The 19,126-nt window shown below is 43.2% G+C and overlaps 1 protein-coding gene across 6 annotated transcripts in view; it reads left to right on the top strand.

Moving 5' to 3' along the window:
• KCNQ2 (potassium voltage-gated channel subfamily Q member 2) overlaps window positions 1-16,843 on the top strand; it is a 137,488-nt gene extending 120,645 nt beyond the window's left edge. For all 6 annotated transcript variants that reach the window (XM_077929375.1, XM_077929372.1, XM_077929371.1 and 3 more), the window contains 2 exons: window positions 7,331-7,454; window positions 8,236-16,843. In XM_077929375.1, coding sequence (XP_077785501.1) covers window positions 7,331-7,454; window positions 8,236-8,958 — 847 coding nt within the window. In that variant the 3' untranslated portion in view covers window positions 8,959-16,843. The remainder of the gene's footprint in view (window positions 1-7,330; window positions 7,455-8,235) is intronic.
• Window positions 16,844-19,126: the final 2,283 nt, after the last annotated feature.

The raw sequence follows: 19,126 nt of genomic DNA, 5'->3' as shown, positions 1-19,126 counted from the left end.
CACACACACACACACACACACACACACTATATATATATATACACACACACAGTCATACCTCGGGTTACAGATGCTTTGGGTTGCGCACCACGCTGAACCAGAAGTACCGGAACGGGTTACTTCTGGGTTTCAGCACTTGCTCATGCGCGGAAGCACTAAATCGCGCTTTGTGCATGTGCAGAAGCGCCGAAACGTGACCCGTGTGTGCAAAGACACAGCGCTGCAGGTTGTGAACGTGCTTCCCACACTGATCACGTTCGCAACCTGAGCGTCCACTATGTATGTGTGTGTGTGTGTGTGTATATATATATATATCACAAAACAGGTCAAATTTATTTTGACAGTGCATCCTAATTCTAGGGTTCAGAAGAGAGAACCACATTTCCTGATCTCATTTATTGTCACTAAAATTCAGAAAGTATGCTGCTGGTATTCCCTTTGGATCAAGAGAGATTAAGAGAATTTGAGAGCTGAACTTCACTTTCAGAAAAGTCACAAGGCACACAGTCCCCCTTGCGCAGTACTACTTCAGGCTTTAGAAGAGAATCACATAATTTGGTGCTTATTTATTTGATTACCAGGGAAAGCTAGCAGAGTATTGGACTAGGATTGAGGAGATCTGAGTTCAAATCCCCACCTAGCTCACTGGGCAACACTGAGCCAGCCACTCTCCCTCATTTTGTCCATCTATTTCTTGTGAGCATAAAACGGTGGTTGTGTGGAATAAGTCTGCTGATAAACAGAGACTATGAAGAATAGTTCCAGTGTATCCCTCTTCGTAATGTGCAAGCATTCCCCATGCAGGGATTTTATTTTGTGAGGGGCTATCAGCACAGCCTCCCCCATTCCAAAATAATAATTTATTATGAATAATAATTTATTATTTCTACCCCACCCATCTGGCTGGGTTTCCCCAGCCACTCTGGGCGGCTTCCAACTGAATATTAAAAACAATACAGCATCAGACATTAAAAACTTCCCTAAACAGGGCCGCCTTCAGTTGTCTTTGAAAAGTAAAATAGTTGTGTATTTCCTTGACATTTGATAGGAGAGCATTCCACAGGGCGGGCGCCACTACTGAAAAGGCCCTCTGCCTGGTTCCCTGTAGCTTTGCTTCTCACAATGAGGGAACCGCCAGAAGGCCCTTGGCGCTGGACCTCAGTGTCTGGGCAGAACGATGGGGGTGGAGACGCTCCTTCAGGTATACAGGACCGAGGCCATTTAGGGCTTTAAAGGTCAGCACCAACACTTTGAATTGTGCTCGGAAACGTACTGCGAGCCAATGACGATCTTTCAAGACTGGTGTTATGTGGTCCCGGCGGCCGCTCCCAGTCACCAGTCTAGCTGCTGCATTCTGGATTAATTGCAGTTTCCGAGTCACCTTCAAAGGTAGCCCCACGTAGAGCACATTGCAGTAGTCCAAGCGGGAGATAACTAGAGCATGCACCACTCTGGCAAAAAAAAAAAAAAAAAAGGAACAGTCCCAGGAGCGCATCACCACATGCATGGTATTTCTGAATGTGTAGTTCAGTTATTAAGGTGTGTCTAGACTGATGGTTTTTTCATGCAACATGGGGATTTGCCCCATTTCAAACAATCATGTTGCCAGGGATAAGCTAACAAATATTTCAAACCAGTCTGAGGGTAAGTAGCCAGTCATGTGACATGGATGAAAAGGGTTGGCTCCAGTGCCTGGATTGTGCTCAGAAGGCAATTTTTTAAAAAAATATACCTTCATTCTAAAAATTCATCTCTTTTTCTTTCTCTTTCTTTCTCTTTTTGTGCCTCATTTGAGTAGCCTTGACCTTTGCGCTATCTGCTTTTGGCCAGAGGATGAACCTACGAACCCGTCTATTTGCATGTGTCCATAAGCATGGAACATAATGAAGCATGAGAGAAACCTGCACCCTGGCTGAGCCGAGAATTTATATATACATATATATTATTTCTTTCCGCATCGTTTGAAAGAAGGAGAGTCACTGTTACAAACGATTAACATGGAGTGAAGTATTTTTCCATCCCAAGTTAGCAGTGTGCAATGAGATACCTTTCTCCGTATCGTCTCTTGAGTTGCAAGTGGCTCTTTAGAAGTAACACATATTGATCGATCTATCAATCTATAGCACTATTTGGATAGGTGCAGCTAAGGTGTGCGGAAATCAAAAACTTGAATTAACAGACCGCAGATTTAGCACCAACTGAAGGTGCTGATATGCTTAGGACTGAAACTACAGTGGTACCTCGGGTTACATACGCTTCAGGTTACAGACTCCGCTAACCTAGAAATAGCGCTTCAGGTTAAGAACTTTGTTTCAGGATAAGAACAGAAATCGGGCTCCGGCGGAGCGGCAGCAGCGGGAGGCCCCATTAGCTAAAGTGGTGCTTCAGGTTAAGAACAGTTTCAGGTTAAGTATGGACCTCCGGAACGAATTAAGTACTTAACCCAAGGTACCACTGTACTGGTCTTTTCAACCCATCTCAGAGGGGGACATCACTCAGACTTCAGGTTTAAAAGTAATATACCTCTGGGTACCAGCTGCTGGGAGCATCAGTGGGAAAGGGGACTGCTGTTTCCATGCTTTGCTTGTGATCATCCCACAACCACCTAGTTGGCCACTTTGGAGGACAGAATTCTTGGTGAGATTAGTCTGATCTAGAAGAGTTCTTTTCACCTCATATACACAAGTAGGAATTGTAACATCCATAGAGTATTGGTAGAGTTTATGAAGGTAAAAAATGACCCCTGGACAGTTAAGTCTAGTCAAAGGTGACTATGGAGTGTGGTGCTTATTTCTGGTGCAATGGAACACCGTGATGGAAGCCAGAGCGCATGGAAGTGCCGTCCCGACGCAGCAGTACCTATTTATCTACTTGCACTGGTGTGCTTTCGAACTGCTAGGTTGGCAGGAGCTGGGACAGAGCAGCAGTTTATAAGTCTCCTGTTGTGCAGATGGTGTCTCCTTCCATTCATTTTGACATCACACTTGGGAGCAAGGCTCTACACTTTCCTTAGGGACATTTCACCATCAAGACACAGTGACAAACCCGGTATTCTATCTAGTGCAGTTCAGCAGGGAGCTACATTAATCCTGGCTCCCTGATGAGTGCCCTTGTCTTCACATGTTTGCAAATATATGTTCGTTGCATTCACACATTCTGTTTTTAGGTGTGCTCATGAGACATTTTCGTTAGAAGAGTACTGTACAATGGTACCTTGGTTCTCAAACTTAATCCGTTCCGGAAGTCCGTTCCAAAACCAAAATGTTCCAAAACCAAGGCACGCTTTCCCATAGAAAGTAATGCAAAATGGATTAATTTGTTCCAGACTTTTAAAATCAACCCCTAAAACAGCAATTTAACATGACTTTTACTATCTAATGAGACCATTGATCCATAACATGAAAGCAATAAACGAAGTACTGCAGTCACACAATCAATCAATCAGTAGCTGAACTGGGTTCCACACAGTCACAAAAACAAAACAAAAAGAGCAGCATAAACAAAACTGCAAAATAAATAGCAAAAACAGACAGACCTCAGAGTAACACCCAAAATGGATGTGTGGCACTCAAATCGGAAGCGTAACACTAAAAATGGAGCACGTTCAGCTTCTGAAAAAAGTTCGCAAACCAGAACACCTACTTCTGGGTTTTCAGTGTTTGGGTTCCAAGTTGTTTAAGTACCAAGGCGTTTGAGAACCAAGGTACCACTGTAGTGTGTGAATGATCCCTTAGACTGGAGTTTGAAGCTCCTGCTTTGAACCAATTGTCCAGTTTTCAGAGGGGAGCAGAGAAGGTGGTCACTCTCCATTTCTGTTCTTTGAGTAACAGAGATGCATTCTTAACCCCACCACCCAAAATAATCCACTTCATTGATGTGGGGATACCTGATCACATACTGAAAGGACAATGTATATAGGCACAAGATCACACATTGGCTTTGATGCAACTAAATCACAGTTCATAATTGATTTATGGTTCTGTTCATGCTGTGTTTGTAAATAAATGCCATTAGATAGGGGTGTTCCATTTAGACCCCACACTCATGACTTTCATCTTCCTACCTCTTAGATGCATTTATTTTGTTTTCCTGCTTTATCGGAGAAAGAATACTAGATGTATGGTTTCTCACAAAAGAACATAACTCGTGACCCGCTGACCAGAACTTTTTTGAAAGGATATGTTCCTGTTGATCCACAAAATGTAGCAACTATTGACTTTTACAAGGGAATGTGCACAACGCCTGTGTGGTGAACAGCATTCACTTATGTGTTGCTTTATAATTTGCAACACCCACTGGATACATGAAGAATTTTTAGTGCCCAAATCCATGCAACTTCCTTTTGGTGGAAGAGGATGCCCTGCCCATTACACTATGTTGTGCTCCTCATTTTGATGGTTGATCGCGCAGAGGCTCCACTTGTGCCATTCCTCTCACTCAAAAAAAGAAAAGAGCCTTTGTTTGGCAGCACTGAGCACCCAACTCATATGCATGGGGAAGGGTGGGGAGGCACACAGCTCTGAAAAAACACAGAAGCCCAGTGAGTTGTGCAAACTGGTGAATTCCCTTGTGATTATTTACAGCAGGGGTGGTGTCAGGAATGAGCCAGCTCCAAGCAAAGGTTTGCAGCCAACAGCAGAAAGCAGCCAGGAACAGAGAGGCTTAGATGTTATTCAGGCAGGGGAGAGGCGACAGCTGCAGACTTTGGATCTTCCTGACCTTGATGGGCTGGCTGATAAGGCAGTAGCTGAGAGTGGGCTGGAACACAGCCAAAGCTCTCAGGGAGCTCCAACAGGAGCGAACAGACACAGGAAAAGGAGGAGGATGGAGATGATCCAATAAGTCCGAGGAGTCGGCGAATGGGAGGGCTGCTAGACAGGAAGCAAAACAAGAGACTTAAGGTGCGAATGTTTAATATATTCTATAGACACCGGAAGGTGTCTTCAGAAGGGTCATCTTGAGTAATGATGCCAGAGGCTTTGTTAGAGCTGTCTGGAGCTATTTGTTTTTTCAGTAAATCCTCCTTTTTAATTACCTACGCTTACTGTGTTATCAAGCTGGGAACCTGGACTCCTGACAGGTGGGAAACATTTGGCCTATGGACCAATTTGGGACCGTCATGGGGTCTACTTGGGCCCATGAGACCATTTCCCCAAATGGCTCCCACCTGTCGATAATCATAAATAATAAATTTATTCTTTATACCCCACCCATCTGTCTGGGTTTCCCCAGCCACTCTGGGGAACATGCCACTCAATCAGCTGACATCACTCACCGAGTGACATTAACCGATGGGTGGGGTTCAATCCTGCTTCACCAGTGTGTTCCCTGGTGGTGCAGACCCCTGCAGGGAGCAGGATTGAACCCTGCTGGGGGCTGCTTCACGAGTGCATTCATTGGTGAAGCATCTCTGTCCCCTCAGCCCTGTGGGTCAGCCGACAGGTGGGCAGGGCCGCGTACTAAACACCTTAAAACAGGTACAAATACAACTTTAACCCTTTCTCTACCAATTTAAGGCATCTTGGTTGGCTGTATGGTTGAAAATGGCCTTGTGTTTTGCCCCTTTCCTTGGTTTTCATGACAATGTGTAACCGAGAGAGCACCTTTTAATTTTGCAAAGTGCTTTACTATCTTTTTCTTCTTAACCCCCTCTTCCCCTCCCCCTGTCTGCATTTGAACTCATAACTCTCATTCATCTCTTTGTGCATGGAACTGTTGCCCACACTGCAGAACTGCATAAGAAGCCTTGTTTTAGTTCCTTTTCTGAAAACCAACTTGGTTCCAGACAAATTTAACGTACTTGTTTTTCTGCTCTTGTTTTCTTCTCTCTGTCACCTGCACACTTCTCGCATATTATGCAAGGGTAAAGTTGGCCAGGATTAATTAATGGTTCAGGGTTTATTTATTCAGCAAAATATATACACCACATAATGATAATGATAGTAATAAAAACTCTAAGCAGTTTATGCAAAATACCATGAGATACTCATTTAAAAATAGCAGGAAAAACAGAGTGAAAACAGTAGACATAATAAATGTTTCTTATATATATATATCCCTTTTTTAAAAAAACCACGTACATAATAAAACCACATGTATGGATAGGATTTTTATTAAATGTAAAAAGCAATGCAATGCCTGCCTAGTATAAATGACTATATTCTGGGGTAGAATGAAGTCTGTGACTGTGATATTAGGTGGGGCTGACACAATCTTTACTCAGAACTGCTGTATTGTAAAATATACTAGGAAACAGAACTGTCTGCGTTAAGCCATGTTTCCATTTGATCAGTGCCAAGAATTAGAAATATATGGTCCATTGTGTTGGTTGTTGGACTACAACTTCCATCAGCCCCAGTCACCACAGCTATTGCTCATGCTGTTCTCTTGCAGGAAGAGATATGGATATGGGGCAATTAAAAATGAGCTCCATGTTGTAGATTAATGTTAGAGAACTCTTGGGTTTGAGAAAGTTAATGGCTACTATCCAAGACAACAAGGCCATTGTCTGCAAAGTTCACCTCTGAGATCAGGAAAATAATAATAATAATAATAATAATAATAATAATAATAATAATAATAATAATTTACCCATTTAATACGGAAACAAGCAAACAAAAAAATTACAATTTGGGCATAGGCAGCTGCCCACATCTCAAGGACAGCTGAAACAAGTATCAGCTTTTGAGAATGTAATCTGGATTCAGAGATTTTGAAGCTCAAAAAGTCTCATTTAATCCAGAACCAATTTACGGTGCAATGGAGAGTTCAGATCTTGCAAACTGGAAACCTTAATTTATTATGTCGGTGTCAGTTTTTGGAAACCTGTAATTTTGTAAAATTTGTAAAATTTTGTAAAATTTGAACCTTCAAACCGATACCTTTTAACATGAATAAGTACTGCAGGACTCTTCAGAACTTTTTAGGCAGAGAAGAACAGAAATAATGTTCAGATTAAATATGTAGACAAAATCTATCCACAAGCAACTGCCCCAAAACATCCTAATTTATTTGATAATTAACAGGCTTGACACCAAATTCATCTCAAAGGGCAAGTTTACTATGCATAATATGCCGGATTAGAAGTGGAGCCACGTGTTTTGAACCAATATATATGTCACATACAGAAATAGAGATATGTTTTTGTGTCCAAGTTTATATTTAACTGCCTCCCTCTATTTAGGCAAACAGTTGTGTGATACTTATCAGTTAAGGGGAATACATTTCCTTTGCCCTACAGAGGAGTCAGAATAGAGCAGAGTTCTAGATCCTTGATTGTAGCTTACTAACTTCATGGCTTTTTCTGGGGTGGGGTTTGTGCTCCTGGTAGAGTTGACCAGATTGTTGGGAGAGGGCCGTCAATGACAGATAAGGACCGAACCAAAGGCCCAGGTGAAGGGGAGCCTCCTGAAGATCCAAGTATGATGGGCAGACTTGGAAAGGTGGAAAAACAGGTATGTTGAAAATTTGTAAATAATAATTTTAAAATTCATTAATGTGAATTTGTGGGGAAAGGGGGGGGGGTGGAGGAAGCAAGCAAGCAAGCCTTATTGTGTCACCTCTCCCTCTTAAGAAGCTGAGTAGACTGGCCTCTGATGAAGGCAGCTCTGGGAAGGGAGGAGCTAAATGGCAATTGATCTAATAGAGAGGGAGCCTCTCTGTCTTATTTCTCCATCTGATTTTCACCTCCCTCTTCCTTCCTATATGTCATGATGAATGCCCATCAAAGGAAGAAAAAGGTTAAAAAACTTATTACCCAAGGGTGAATCTAGGCAAATGCTGTTACCATGTACTTAGCTCTTGTATGAGCCAAGGTGCAGATGGAAGGCTTAAGCCAAAGAGGCATGATAAGGAAGCATATACATTGAGTGTGGGAAACCGTTAGCTGTCAAGATGTTGCTGATCTACAACTCCCACAACTGTCTCATCAAGCATGGTCAGTGGCTAAGGATGACTAGAGTTTCAGCCCAGCAACATCTGGATGGTCAAATGTTCCCCCACCTGGTATACATATTTGTGGTACTGGCATTGGTTTGGTTGCAGAATTTCATGTCTCCTTGGGGTGCAGTTGGCTATACATTTGTAAGAGAATTTGGTGGTATTTTTTTCATGGATCAGGGGATGACTTGTCTGCAAAATAACATTTTAAAGATGAAGTTTGGGGTGAATCCAAAGTTGCTTGGGTCTAAAATGTTGTGGGTGCCCATGCATTGGGTCCTGTGTGGCATTTTCCAGGTCCAGTCCATGGAGAAGAAGCTGGACTTCCTGGTCAACATCTACATGCAACGGATGGGGATCCCACCAAACGAAACAGAAGCCTACTTTGGGCCGAAGGAACCTGACCCAGCACCGCCCTACCACAGCCCAGAAGACAGCAGGGAGCACATTGACAAAAACGGTTGCATCATCAAGATCATTCGCTCCACGAGTTCGATGGGACAGAAGAATTTCTCTGCACCTCCTGCCACAACGGTGCCAAACAACTCATGCCCCCCTTCCACTTCTTGGCAGACATATCAACGGCAAAGCCACGGGACCTCCCCGGTTGGCGATGCTGGTTCTTTGGTGAGAATCCCACCTCCACCTTCTCACGAGCGCTCCTTCTCTGCCTACGGTGGTGGGAACAGGGCCAGCGCTGAGTACGCAAAGAACGAAGACATTACAGCTAAGCACCCAGAGAGTGCTCTGAGGGACAGCGACACCTCTATTTCTATCCCATCAGTGGACCACGAGGAACTGGAGCGTTCCTTCAGTGGGTTCAGCATCTCACAGTCCAAAGAAAATTTGGACGTCCTTAACAACGGTTGCTACACCGCTGTGGCCAAAATCAGACCTTACATAGCAGAAGGGGAGTCAGATACGGATTCTGACCTCTGCACACCCTGTGGGCCTCCGCCGAGGTCAGCAACCGGCGAGGGACCTTTCAGTGACATGGGCTGGTCAGCTCCTAGGCAGTGAAGGAAAAGAAAGCCACCTGAACACAACTTCAAGAGCATGGGGCAATGATGCTGTCCACATACCGGACATCTTCGGGAGACTGGGAGCTAATGTTCTGCAACCCAGAAATTGTGGGTGTTTTGCCACAGCTTGGTCCGGGGGTGGTGGGAGCAGAAGCTACGCCTGCTCTCTCCAAAAAAAGAGAGGGGGCATTGTAGTGAATAATTTTGAAATGTCTGGATTTCTTTCATACCATCTTTCTAAACTAGATAGGTGAAACTGTGATCTTACTCCAGGGTAGGTAGCTGTGACTCTTGGTAATCTTTTAAGCTAAGAGGGCACACACATCACTAAGACAGTGGTTGAACAATTGGTGAGACAATTTCTTCTTCTTTTGACTAAGAGTAGGCAATGGCACTGAGCTATCAGGTCACACACAAAAAACATGCTAGTGTTACAAAAGAAACGTGTCACTAATTATGCCTTGGGGGGAGGGAGAAACAGAGCTGTAATGTACATTGGCGAAAGGTGGTTTAATTATGATTGCAGAGAAATTAACTGGGAAGAGCCGTACATTGAACGATTGGTGTCCAAATGGCAGAAACACAATTTTTCAGTGACAAAATTGTCTTGTGGTATTGGATTGGAGACAGGACCACTGCTTCAGTAGGTGTGCTTGAACTCAAAGAACAGCAGTCTGTGTGGGATGTGAGACTGCTTTCACATGAGATGCTTTCATCCTTTCCTTTTTTAAAAAACAACAACAACAACAATCACATCTGCAGGATAGCATCAAAACAGTTATTGATCTGCATGCTCAGAGGTTTAGATGTTTTTGCACTCTTTGGAATACTGTTTTCTAATGCAGGAGAGGACACACCTCCTTGGAAGGACAGTCCGTGTGCTGTGGTAGAGAAAGGGTTTTTGAGGCCGAGAAAGGTCCTAGGTCAGTTTGCAAGAACAGGGCCATAATGATGCGCCCACCAGCTCATGCACATTTCATAGCCACATTTCTAGGGTCTCTTGTTCAAGTTTAGGGTGGCTGCTCATCATGTTAGGTGACATAGTGGCTCTGTTCGTGAGCTCAAAAAAAGGAAAGAGGCAAGTCTTCCTCGCAGAAGCAGACTTCAGGACAGCATGAAGATAACGCCTTGCAACCCTCCAACACAGTGCAGATAAGAAGCGTGAAATTTCATAAGAAGGTGTGGTGGCAACTCCGAGATCAGAAGTTCCACAGGAGTTACGAAAGCAAGAAGACTCCAGTTGTGAGAGGGGCTTCACTTTATGGGGGAGATTAAAACTGAACTAAGGGCTTCTGAGCTCCATAGCTGAAAGAAGTTTGTGACTTCTGCGCTTTGCAATCAGCAGGGAAGCTTTAGCGTTCACCCCACTTCTTGTGACGAAATCTGCTTCTCTCTAACCTATCCATTCGCAGATGGATGTCTCTCTTTTGTTAACCTTGTCCCAAGTCCAGAGCTGCTTGCCTCAATTTTGCCTGATGGACTTCCTTTCAGCTTCCAACCCAGATCCATTTTTGACCGTTGCCACTTGGAATGTCCTGCATTCCCCCCACTCCCACCGATTATATTAAAAGTTGGAAATGTTCAGATAGGGAAAGGCTAGGAGGGAGAATAGATGTGCAAAGCTAGCAGGGAGAATTTCCAGGGGCCTTATCAAAATGTTTGGTGTTGTTCAGAGAAGGGCACTGTCTTTCTGCTGAAAGCAGATTCACATTGCGGGCTTCTCCCAAGACTTGTCTTCCAGAGTTTCGGCATGGTCTGAGCTGTTTCAAAATCCACTTTACGGGAAACAGAGAGGGAATACCCCAGTTCCCATTTTCTTTGCTAGCCTTCACTCTCAAATATACATGATGCAGATGTCAGTATGAAATTGCAACACAGTTGAGTTTGTCAGCTTCCAATGTGATGTGTGAAGATGGCTCTGATACTCTCTTGGTCAGCGTAGACATTTTCAGATCTGGCCACCCAGCAAATAAAGTCACATTAGTAGCCCAGAAGGTTCACAACATAAAAATCCAGGAGAAAGCAGGCCCTTGCTCTGCTTTTTTAATATTTCCTATGATGCGGATTTTCATGAGATCGCCCTAAACAGGAAGTGATGTAGTAAATGTACAAATGATAACAGCCCAGATAAAGAGTTATGTTAATCTGCTACAACAAAGCCAAGGGACTCTTAGAAGATTTTAAAGATTAATAGATTTATTGTGGCATGTGTTTTGGGAGGCAAAATTACACTCAGTTAGAGAAATCTTAGCCAATTAATCATAGGAGCTTTAATCTGCATAAATGTGCACGCTAATAAATAAAACAGAAGTTCTGAAGAATAAAAACCTCTATCAAATAATGCACGAGTAATCACCATCTCAGAAGAAGCAGTAGTTACTCTTTGGTGAGACAGAAGGAGAAATAACCTGTCAGAGAAAGAATTTGTAATTTTCCTTAAAAGAAGACATTTTTCTACTTATAAAAACCTTCCTTGATGAGGGGGGGGGGGCTTTTAAATATTGGTTGATTAGCATCTCCAAGCAGTGTGCATAAACACAAACCATACGCAGGATAAAGCAAGAAAAAATCAGCACAAACCCAAACATTACCCTAATATTTATTCGTTTAAGGCATTGAAATGTAATCACTATTTAAAAATTGCACCAGTATGGTATGTGTATACATACATACACAGACAAGCCTGCAACTAATATGATTGAGAGAACAAAATGTTTTGGAAACTGTAGGAATGAACACATACGGAAAGTATACATGAGTCAACCGACTGAAAGAAACACCTTTCAGTCACAATGAAACCATAGGTTGAACTGGGGTTCAAGTAGATTGACATCAGCCATAAGTTGTTATGAGAGTTAATCAACTTAGATTGTGATTCAGGCTTCCAGTACAGCAGCCTCGCATTCTAGCTGTCTATTAAACTACCTTTGCTTGTTTACAGTGATCTGTAGTGGAAAGTATGATACGGAAATGGAAATGTCCCCCTTCCACTGATTTGTCTATGCTGCCCTATCCAATTTGTGCTCATTGATCTGTCTTGCACAGGGACAGTCTTGTTTGTCCCATGCAAACCATACAGTGGCACTGCTGATAGCAAGTGATGGCATGCATCAGGTTGCAGGAACAGGTGCCTAGATTTTTATTCAGTCCTCTAATGGTGAACTGAACCCAAAACCTGTCTGTGCAAACAGATCCCAAGAGTTCCCATTCCCTGAGCCACTTTTTTTAAAATATCAATGTTTGTTTGTTAACTTTCCTTAAAGAAGAAAGAGAGGAAGCAAATTTACAACTACCAAGGATTTTTGACATAAGGAATAATGACATGAAAGGCACAGTGCAAGGTTATGGTGTTGGTGGCATTCCAGCTGAAATCCAACCTGAGACATATTCATTATGAGAATGTGAGGAGGGTCAAATAAGAAGTCTTCTCCTTCATCCTGGAATCTTCTTGTGATAATTGAGTTTCTGGGAGGATGTTTTTTGGGCAGAGTTAATACCGAATATAAATACGCTGTATTTATTCATTGCAGTGTAGTTGTTGACCCTCCGTAGGCACAATATTATGTGCCTTATAGTAAGTCTAAAGGGAGACAAACACAATCTTTTGATAGCTTATTAACCAAGCTTATATTTTTAGTTCTCAGATAACGCCACTCATAGCCTCTCCCCACTGCTGAAATACCCTAGAAAACTCATTTTATATGAGTGTGTGCTTCTCAGGCTAGCATTCAGCTTTGGCCCACAAAGGCATGCCAAGCAAGACACATAGGAAACAATGCCTTGTGTATAGCTCCGCGCTCCCAAAATTTTGCCAAGAGAAGATTGCGAAACATAATATTCATATGCAAATGCTAGCAAGCAAACCCACCATCTCAGTAGGTTTGGCAGGCGATACTGATATACTGACCATCTGTGATGGCAGCACATCATATTTTTATTGTGGAAGAAAATGTCTAAATATAAAACTCCGTTGGATAAGTTGAGACATCTAATATCTAAATGGTAGTAGTAGTAGTAGTTAGCATGCATGTAGCACTTTGGAATGGTCAAAGTGCTTTGCATAGATTACCGTGGTTAGCCTTACAAGAATCCTGTAAGGTACCTTTGTTTTATCCCTATTTCAGATCCATGTTTTTTTTATATAGAAAATGGTTGTCATTCAGCACTGGGAGGTGCCATAAACATGGTTTCTCTTGCACAGGCAACATGGGCTGTTCTGGACTGCAGCCCTGTTGTTTTGAATGTGATCCACTTTTAGATGTCATTCCAATGAGCACCCGCATTCCAATGAACATTCACAAATCACACGTTGCCACCTCATTGACTAGAGAGCATAAGGACCTCTGTTGACTCATTTGTGTGTTGTGCATTAGGGCCTCTTTCTCTTGTAGATGCTGACCAATGCCCCTATTTATTTTTAGAAATGAATAGAGAGAAATATTTCACCCTCTCTTATAACCAGAGTCAAGCAATAAAGTTGATAAGCAGTAGATTCAGGAGAGAGACGTAAGAGAGTATTTCTACCCACGGCACATATTTAATTCTTGGAAATGCCACAAGATGGGGCGATGAATTTAAAGCAGATTATGCAAACTTATGGAAGAGAAAATCTCTCTGTTTTGTTGGCCCTCGATAGCTAAATTGAAGCTCCATTTAGCATCTCTGAATACCAAGTTTTTTTGGGTGGGGAGAGGATTGAACAGAACAGAACAGAACAGAACAGAACAGAACAGAACAGAACAGAGAGAGGGGCTATTGTCTTCATGCTTGGCTTGTGGGCTTTCCAGAACCACCCAGGTGCTCAGTGTTGGGAACAGTGGACTAGATTGTCTGATGCAGCAGATTTATTTCATTCTTATGTAAAAATTCAGCTACCATATTTTTCGCTCTATAAGACGCACCTAGTTTTTGGAGGAGGAAAACAAGAAAAAAAATATTCTGAATCTCAGAAGCCAGAACAGCAAGAGGGATCACTGCGCAGCGAAAGCAGCAATCCCTCTTGCTGTTCTGGCTTCTGGGATAGCTGCACAGCTTGCATTCGCTCCATAAGACGCACACACATTTCCCCTTACTTTTTAGGAGGGAAAAAGTGAGTCTCACAGAGCAAAAAATACGGTAGTTTCCTTGAAATCTAGCTACTGAGCTCTTGCAAAACCTGCCCCAATTGCCAGTAACATTGTTCAGCACCCTAAGTGAAGGCAGACATATCTGATCGGCAAAGAGTAACAAGGCATTGAGCGGGGGTTAATAAAATAATTTAAATTAGTAAAGGAATTATTCTAACTTTGCTATTCTATATAGTTTGTTGCCTACACTGGCAATCTTTGAGGTACCTCCTGATTTAATGATTCTAGGAACAGAATCAGAGGTTGCCTTTCTCCAAAAGAGATTGCATCTTCTCCAGTGTGCTTCGTTACATGTCATAAGCCTGCAATTAAATAATTTCATAGATAACATCAGATAATGTATACAGTATTAAAACATAACTTGCCAGTTGCGTGTCTAAGCCACATAGCTGGACAGAAAGAGAAATATCTCCCTTTGTTGTTATGAGGAATGCTGCACCTGAATGCTTATATTTACCTATGGAACAATATTTTTAACAGGAAGCAAAAAATGGGATTGTTTAAAGGGGGGGGGATGTATAGGAAAATAGATAGGAAAGCAGAATAGTGACTGTTAAGAAGCCTGCTTGTCGATAATGTGTCTCTGTGTACGCACCATTTGCTTCTCATCAAGGCTGTGAATTACTGTATGAGAAAGAATCTGTCTGCATTTCCCCTCTGATGTTCTGCAAGAGAAGAGGGAGGGACAGAAGCCATAAGAGAAATCAGTCGGGGGGCGATGATGAAAGAAGAACAGGGATTGCCCACAAGTGTAGACTCCAGGAAGAGAGGCAGCTTTCTTTCCTGCTCATGGAAATCTCTGGGCACAACTCTGAAAATGTGCTCACAGCTCTGTGTGGGCCATTGACAATTCCTACAAAAGCCCCCTTGAAATGTTCTTATTAGAAATACCCCATCTCCCCACACATTCTGGCCGAAGGGTAAGCCCCAATGGAAGAGAGAGAGGCCTTGGATTATTTTTTTGCCCTGACTATAAAGAGGTGCAGAGATGACCCCCAACTTGGATAGCTTTAACAGAGGGTTTGTGCCATATAACTTCCTGGCGGTTTCTGCCTGAAGCCAACACAGCATTAGCTGCCAAATTATGCATACAGTACCACCATCTGTATGTAAGTCTTAATATACGCCTCAACAGAAACACATGGGCAGAGTTGTCACTGAGGTGGTAACACCTGTGGTTTGGGATGTGCCATTTCAGTCTTTAGGTGGACGCTCATATTCTGAGAGGAGGAGAAACCCATTTATTACTCCACCGATGGAAGTCAAGCCCACAGGTTCTGCAAGCATTGGGACCAGCCTTATACCAAGCCAGACCACTGGTCTACCCAGCTCAGTGCTGCTGACAAAGACTGGCAGCAGCTCTCCAAGATTTCAGGCCAGACACTCTCCCAGCCCTTCCTGCAAATGCCAGGGGTTTGACCCTAGATCTTCTACATGCATGTGGTCTACTACTGATTGACAGCCCTTCCCCTCAGCCTAAGCCCATTGCCTGTCACAAACCTGAGTTGCAGTGGGGGGGGGGGGGGAGGGAACCCAAGAGCCATCCAGAAACTTTCAAGGGGAACACAGCAAGGAGAACTCGCCTATCCTATTTCCTAGGACAGACTTCCATTCAGCAAAAGCTTTGCAGGGCTGATTTGTTTGGGGAAGAGATGTTTGCTTGCCCTTCCTGTGCTAACATTCACACATATTTTGAAACCCACCCTCGTATCTAGAGAATTTGGAGGCGACTCTCAGCACTTGACGGTGACATTTGAATATTAGTCCTCCTAAAACCGTTAGGGAAAATTACCCTTCTACAGCAAGACAGCAGCCTACGCAGCTGTCCACATGAGGTGCACTGGTAGGGCAGGAGGCATCTACACTGTGATTGAAATGCACTGAACTGGCAGGTTGAGTCTGTTGATCTGTTGATTGGATGGGGATGTGTATGCATACATACGGCCAGCAGTTGTTAACACATCCATGGTTGCCAACGAGTGTAGCTGGACCAGGGCAAGTGGGTCCTATGCTATCTGAATAGCAACATCATTTACAACTTCTTCACCAGTCTCTTATGATCAGAAACCTTTGCATGTGGAGCACAGGATGTATCACACACTAATTGTTGTTGGAGTGCATTTTTCATGGTGGCATCCATCCGTTACTACCAGGGGTATCCAACAAGGTGCCCCCCAGATATTGCTGGTCTACAACTCTCATCATATTTGACCATTGGCCAAGTTGGCTGGGAGTTGGAGTTCAGCAACATCGAGAATTTGACACATTGGCAACTACTCCTGCATTATTAGGCAATGTGGGTGAGATGGCTCAGTGGTTGATGTAATATAATGACTATGTTTTATGGATTGTGATGGATTTCCGAGCAGAGTAAAATTGCTGTTCTATTAGGTTTGCCCACCAAGGGGGTTCCCTCGGCCCTCTTCTATTGCACGCTGTTCACCGCACACACTCAACCAAGCATCCAATCTGGAGTCGTCGTTTTGACAGCGAAGACGGCTAATCTGCTTCCTTTCGTTTGCTCTGTTGCCTTGGCTTTCTTGCACATTCGTTCCTGCTCCAAAGAATATTTCATAATGCCTTTGGTACTGACGTACAATTTTAAGACATTTTTTGTATTGTATCGAATGGGACACACTTTATCTTGTATTATATAGCAATTGGAAACTTTATTATTTTCCCTTTGTTGAATGTGTAACTTTTACTGTAAATTTCAAAAGAAAAAAAAGGAAGAAGAAAAAAAAAGTATGGACTATTTCCTTCCATTTTATTTCATCCTTTCTCAAGTCAGAGTACAATAATGTTTGGGCTTTGGGGTGAAGGGCAAGTATACACCAACAAGAACCAGAACAAGTGGGAAAAAATAATAAAACATTATCAAATTTTAACCCTGACCGTTAAGGTCAACCTAAACAAGGAAGTCTTAGGGCCAAACAACAAAGGATAAAGGAAGCAGACTTATACATAGTCATGGGCCCATCTAACTTAGTGTTGTCTGCACTGACTGGCAGGTGGTCTCCAGGGAGATGCTGGGGATTGAATTTAGGACCTTCTGTATGCAAAACAGATGTTCTACCCACTAAGCTATGACCGTTCTCCAAGCATATCAAGGCAAAATGGTGTGTAGGGTTTTTTCACTGCCAGGGGTAGGGACATTTTCATTTAATCAGGGCAAAGACTGGGAACAAGGGACAAGATACTAGTACCCTGTAGTTCCCTCCTTCAGATGGGGAAAAGGAATACAAATCACACATTTTAAAATTGCTTTTAGCTTAGAGAAAAGGCAAGTGAGAGGAAACGTGAGAGTGGTGTGTCAAATTACACTTGGGTGTGAAAAAAGTGGACAGAGCAAAGTTTCGCTCTCTCTTAACACTAGAATACATGGACTTCCAATGAAATGACTTCTTCCCACACTGCGTGGAATTTTCTCGCACAAGAAGTACTGATGGCCACCAACTTGGATGACTTTGAAAGAGGATTGGATTCATTCATGGAGGAGAAGGTTATCAGAGGCTACTAGATGATGGCTCTGTTCTTCCTTCACTGCTGGAGGCAGGAATGCTTCTGAATACCAAGTGGGGGCTGTTGAACTCCAGTCCTTTCAGAAAGCCACAAGGGCAACAGTGATGGAAAGGCCAAACAGAGAGGCCTGGAGAGCTGCATTTGGTCCCCATCCTGAGGCTCACCATCCTTGGCCAAGAGTATTGGTAGAAAAAGTATTTCAGCTGAAGACCCACATTCCCTCATTGCTAAACCTCTGAGTGCCACATGCCAGTGATGGATGGAGGCAACAAAGAGTGTAGATGAGGTCACCCTCTCTCTCTCTCTCTCTCTCTCTCTCACACACACACACATGCAAACATTTATGTGCATCTATGCAGACGCATACACACATGCACACATGTAGGCATGAGGATAAGCCCCCTGTGCTGCAATTGGAGCTTAAAAGTTCTGACGGTCACTTCTTTGCAGCTTCCAGCATCCCATATTCACATGTGTCCTGAAAGCATGCCAGAGAAACATGCTAAGTTCCCAGAGGTTTGTGTTAGAAAATGGCAATAAAGGGTAGAGAACGCTCTTCGTGAGGTCAAGAGCGCTGGGCCTAATATGTCTGTAGTGTTTCAAGACAGTTGGAATAGAGGACTTGGTTTCCGAACATACATAGGCAATATGAGTCTGTCTAGTTGAAATAGATAATCCAGGATATTTGCAACACCCTGAGTGAGTGGAATGGAGGTCACCCTTTAGACTCTATAGACACTATAGACACTATAGACTAGTACACTTTGTATAGCACTCAAGCATTCTTTTCACCAAATCAAGAAGAGTGAAACAGTAGGGTCTCTCTCTCTCTCTCATTAGATAGATTATTGCCCTTTGAAATTGTTCTAATACTATGTAGAAAGATGGAGAATCATGTTTAAAAGTCAGGAAAAATAGGGAAGAAACAAACAAACAAACAAACAAACAAACAGGAAGGATCTCTGATGGGGTGGAAGAACGGGGTAGCTTAAGGAGACATCAGGGGGTACATAAAATGAGGCCAGAACTGCAGGTCTCACACCTCTTCTCTATAACCACAGAATGTAAACCGGTCAGCACCATGGACAGCTAAGTGTTTTAAAGAGACGTGGATCAGCCAAAGGGTCTTGGCCTGCACTTATTCATGAACAGTGGAAGGTCAAACAGTTACTGCTGTAGGAATGTAAGAAGAGCTGTACTGGATCAGACCAAAGGGCCCATCTGCTCTAGCATCCTGTTCCAACCGTGGCCAACCGGATGCCTAATAGGAAGCCCACAAGCAGGCTATGAATGTAACTGTCAAACTCAATGGGGTTAGGTCTGAGTGGACCTTTGCAGGGAATTCTAATTATAGAGTTAGCCTTGGTGAAAATTGAAGCAGGTACATTCTTATTCTGGATAGGCTGTGCCTATCACAGGCTCTGGCTCCACCCACTGTGACCTCCAATATATTAACCCTAAGGAAACGCTGCCTTCCATAGAAAAGGGTTGCCCACCTCTGCTTGGAGAGCAACAGAG

Source organism: Podarcis muralis, chromosome 5 (genome assembly GCF_964188315.1).
Source record: "Podarcis muralis chromosome 5, rPodMur119.hap1.1, whole genome shotgun sequence".
Taxonomy (NCBI): Eukaryota; Metazoa; Chordata; class Lepidosauria; order Squamata; family Lacertidae; genus Podarcis; species Podarcis muralis.
Note: the sequence above shows the minus strand (reverse complement) of the source record. Positions and strands in the feature narration are given on the sequence as shown.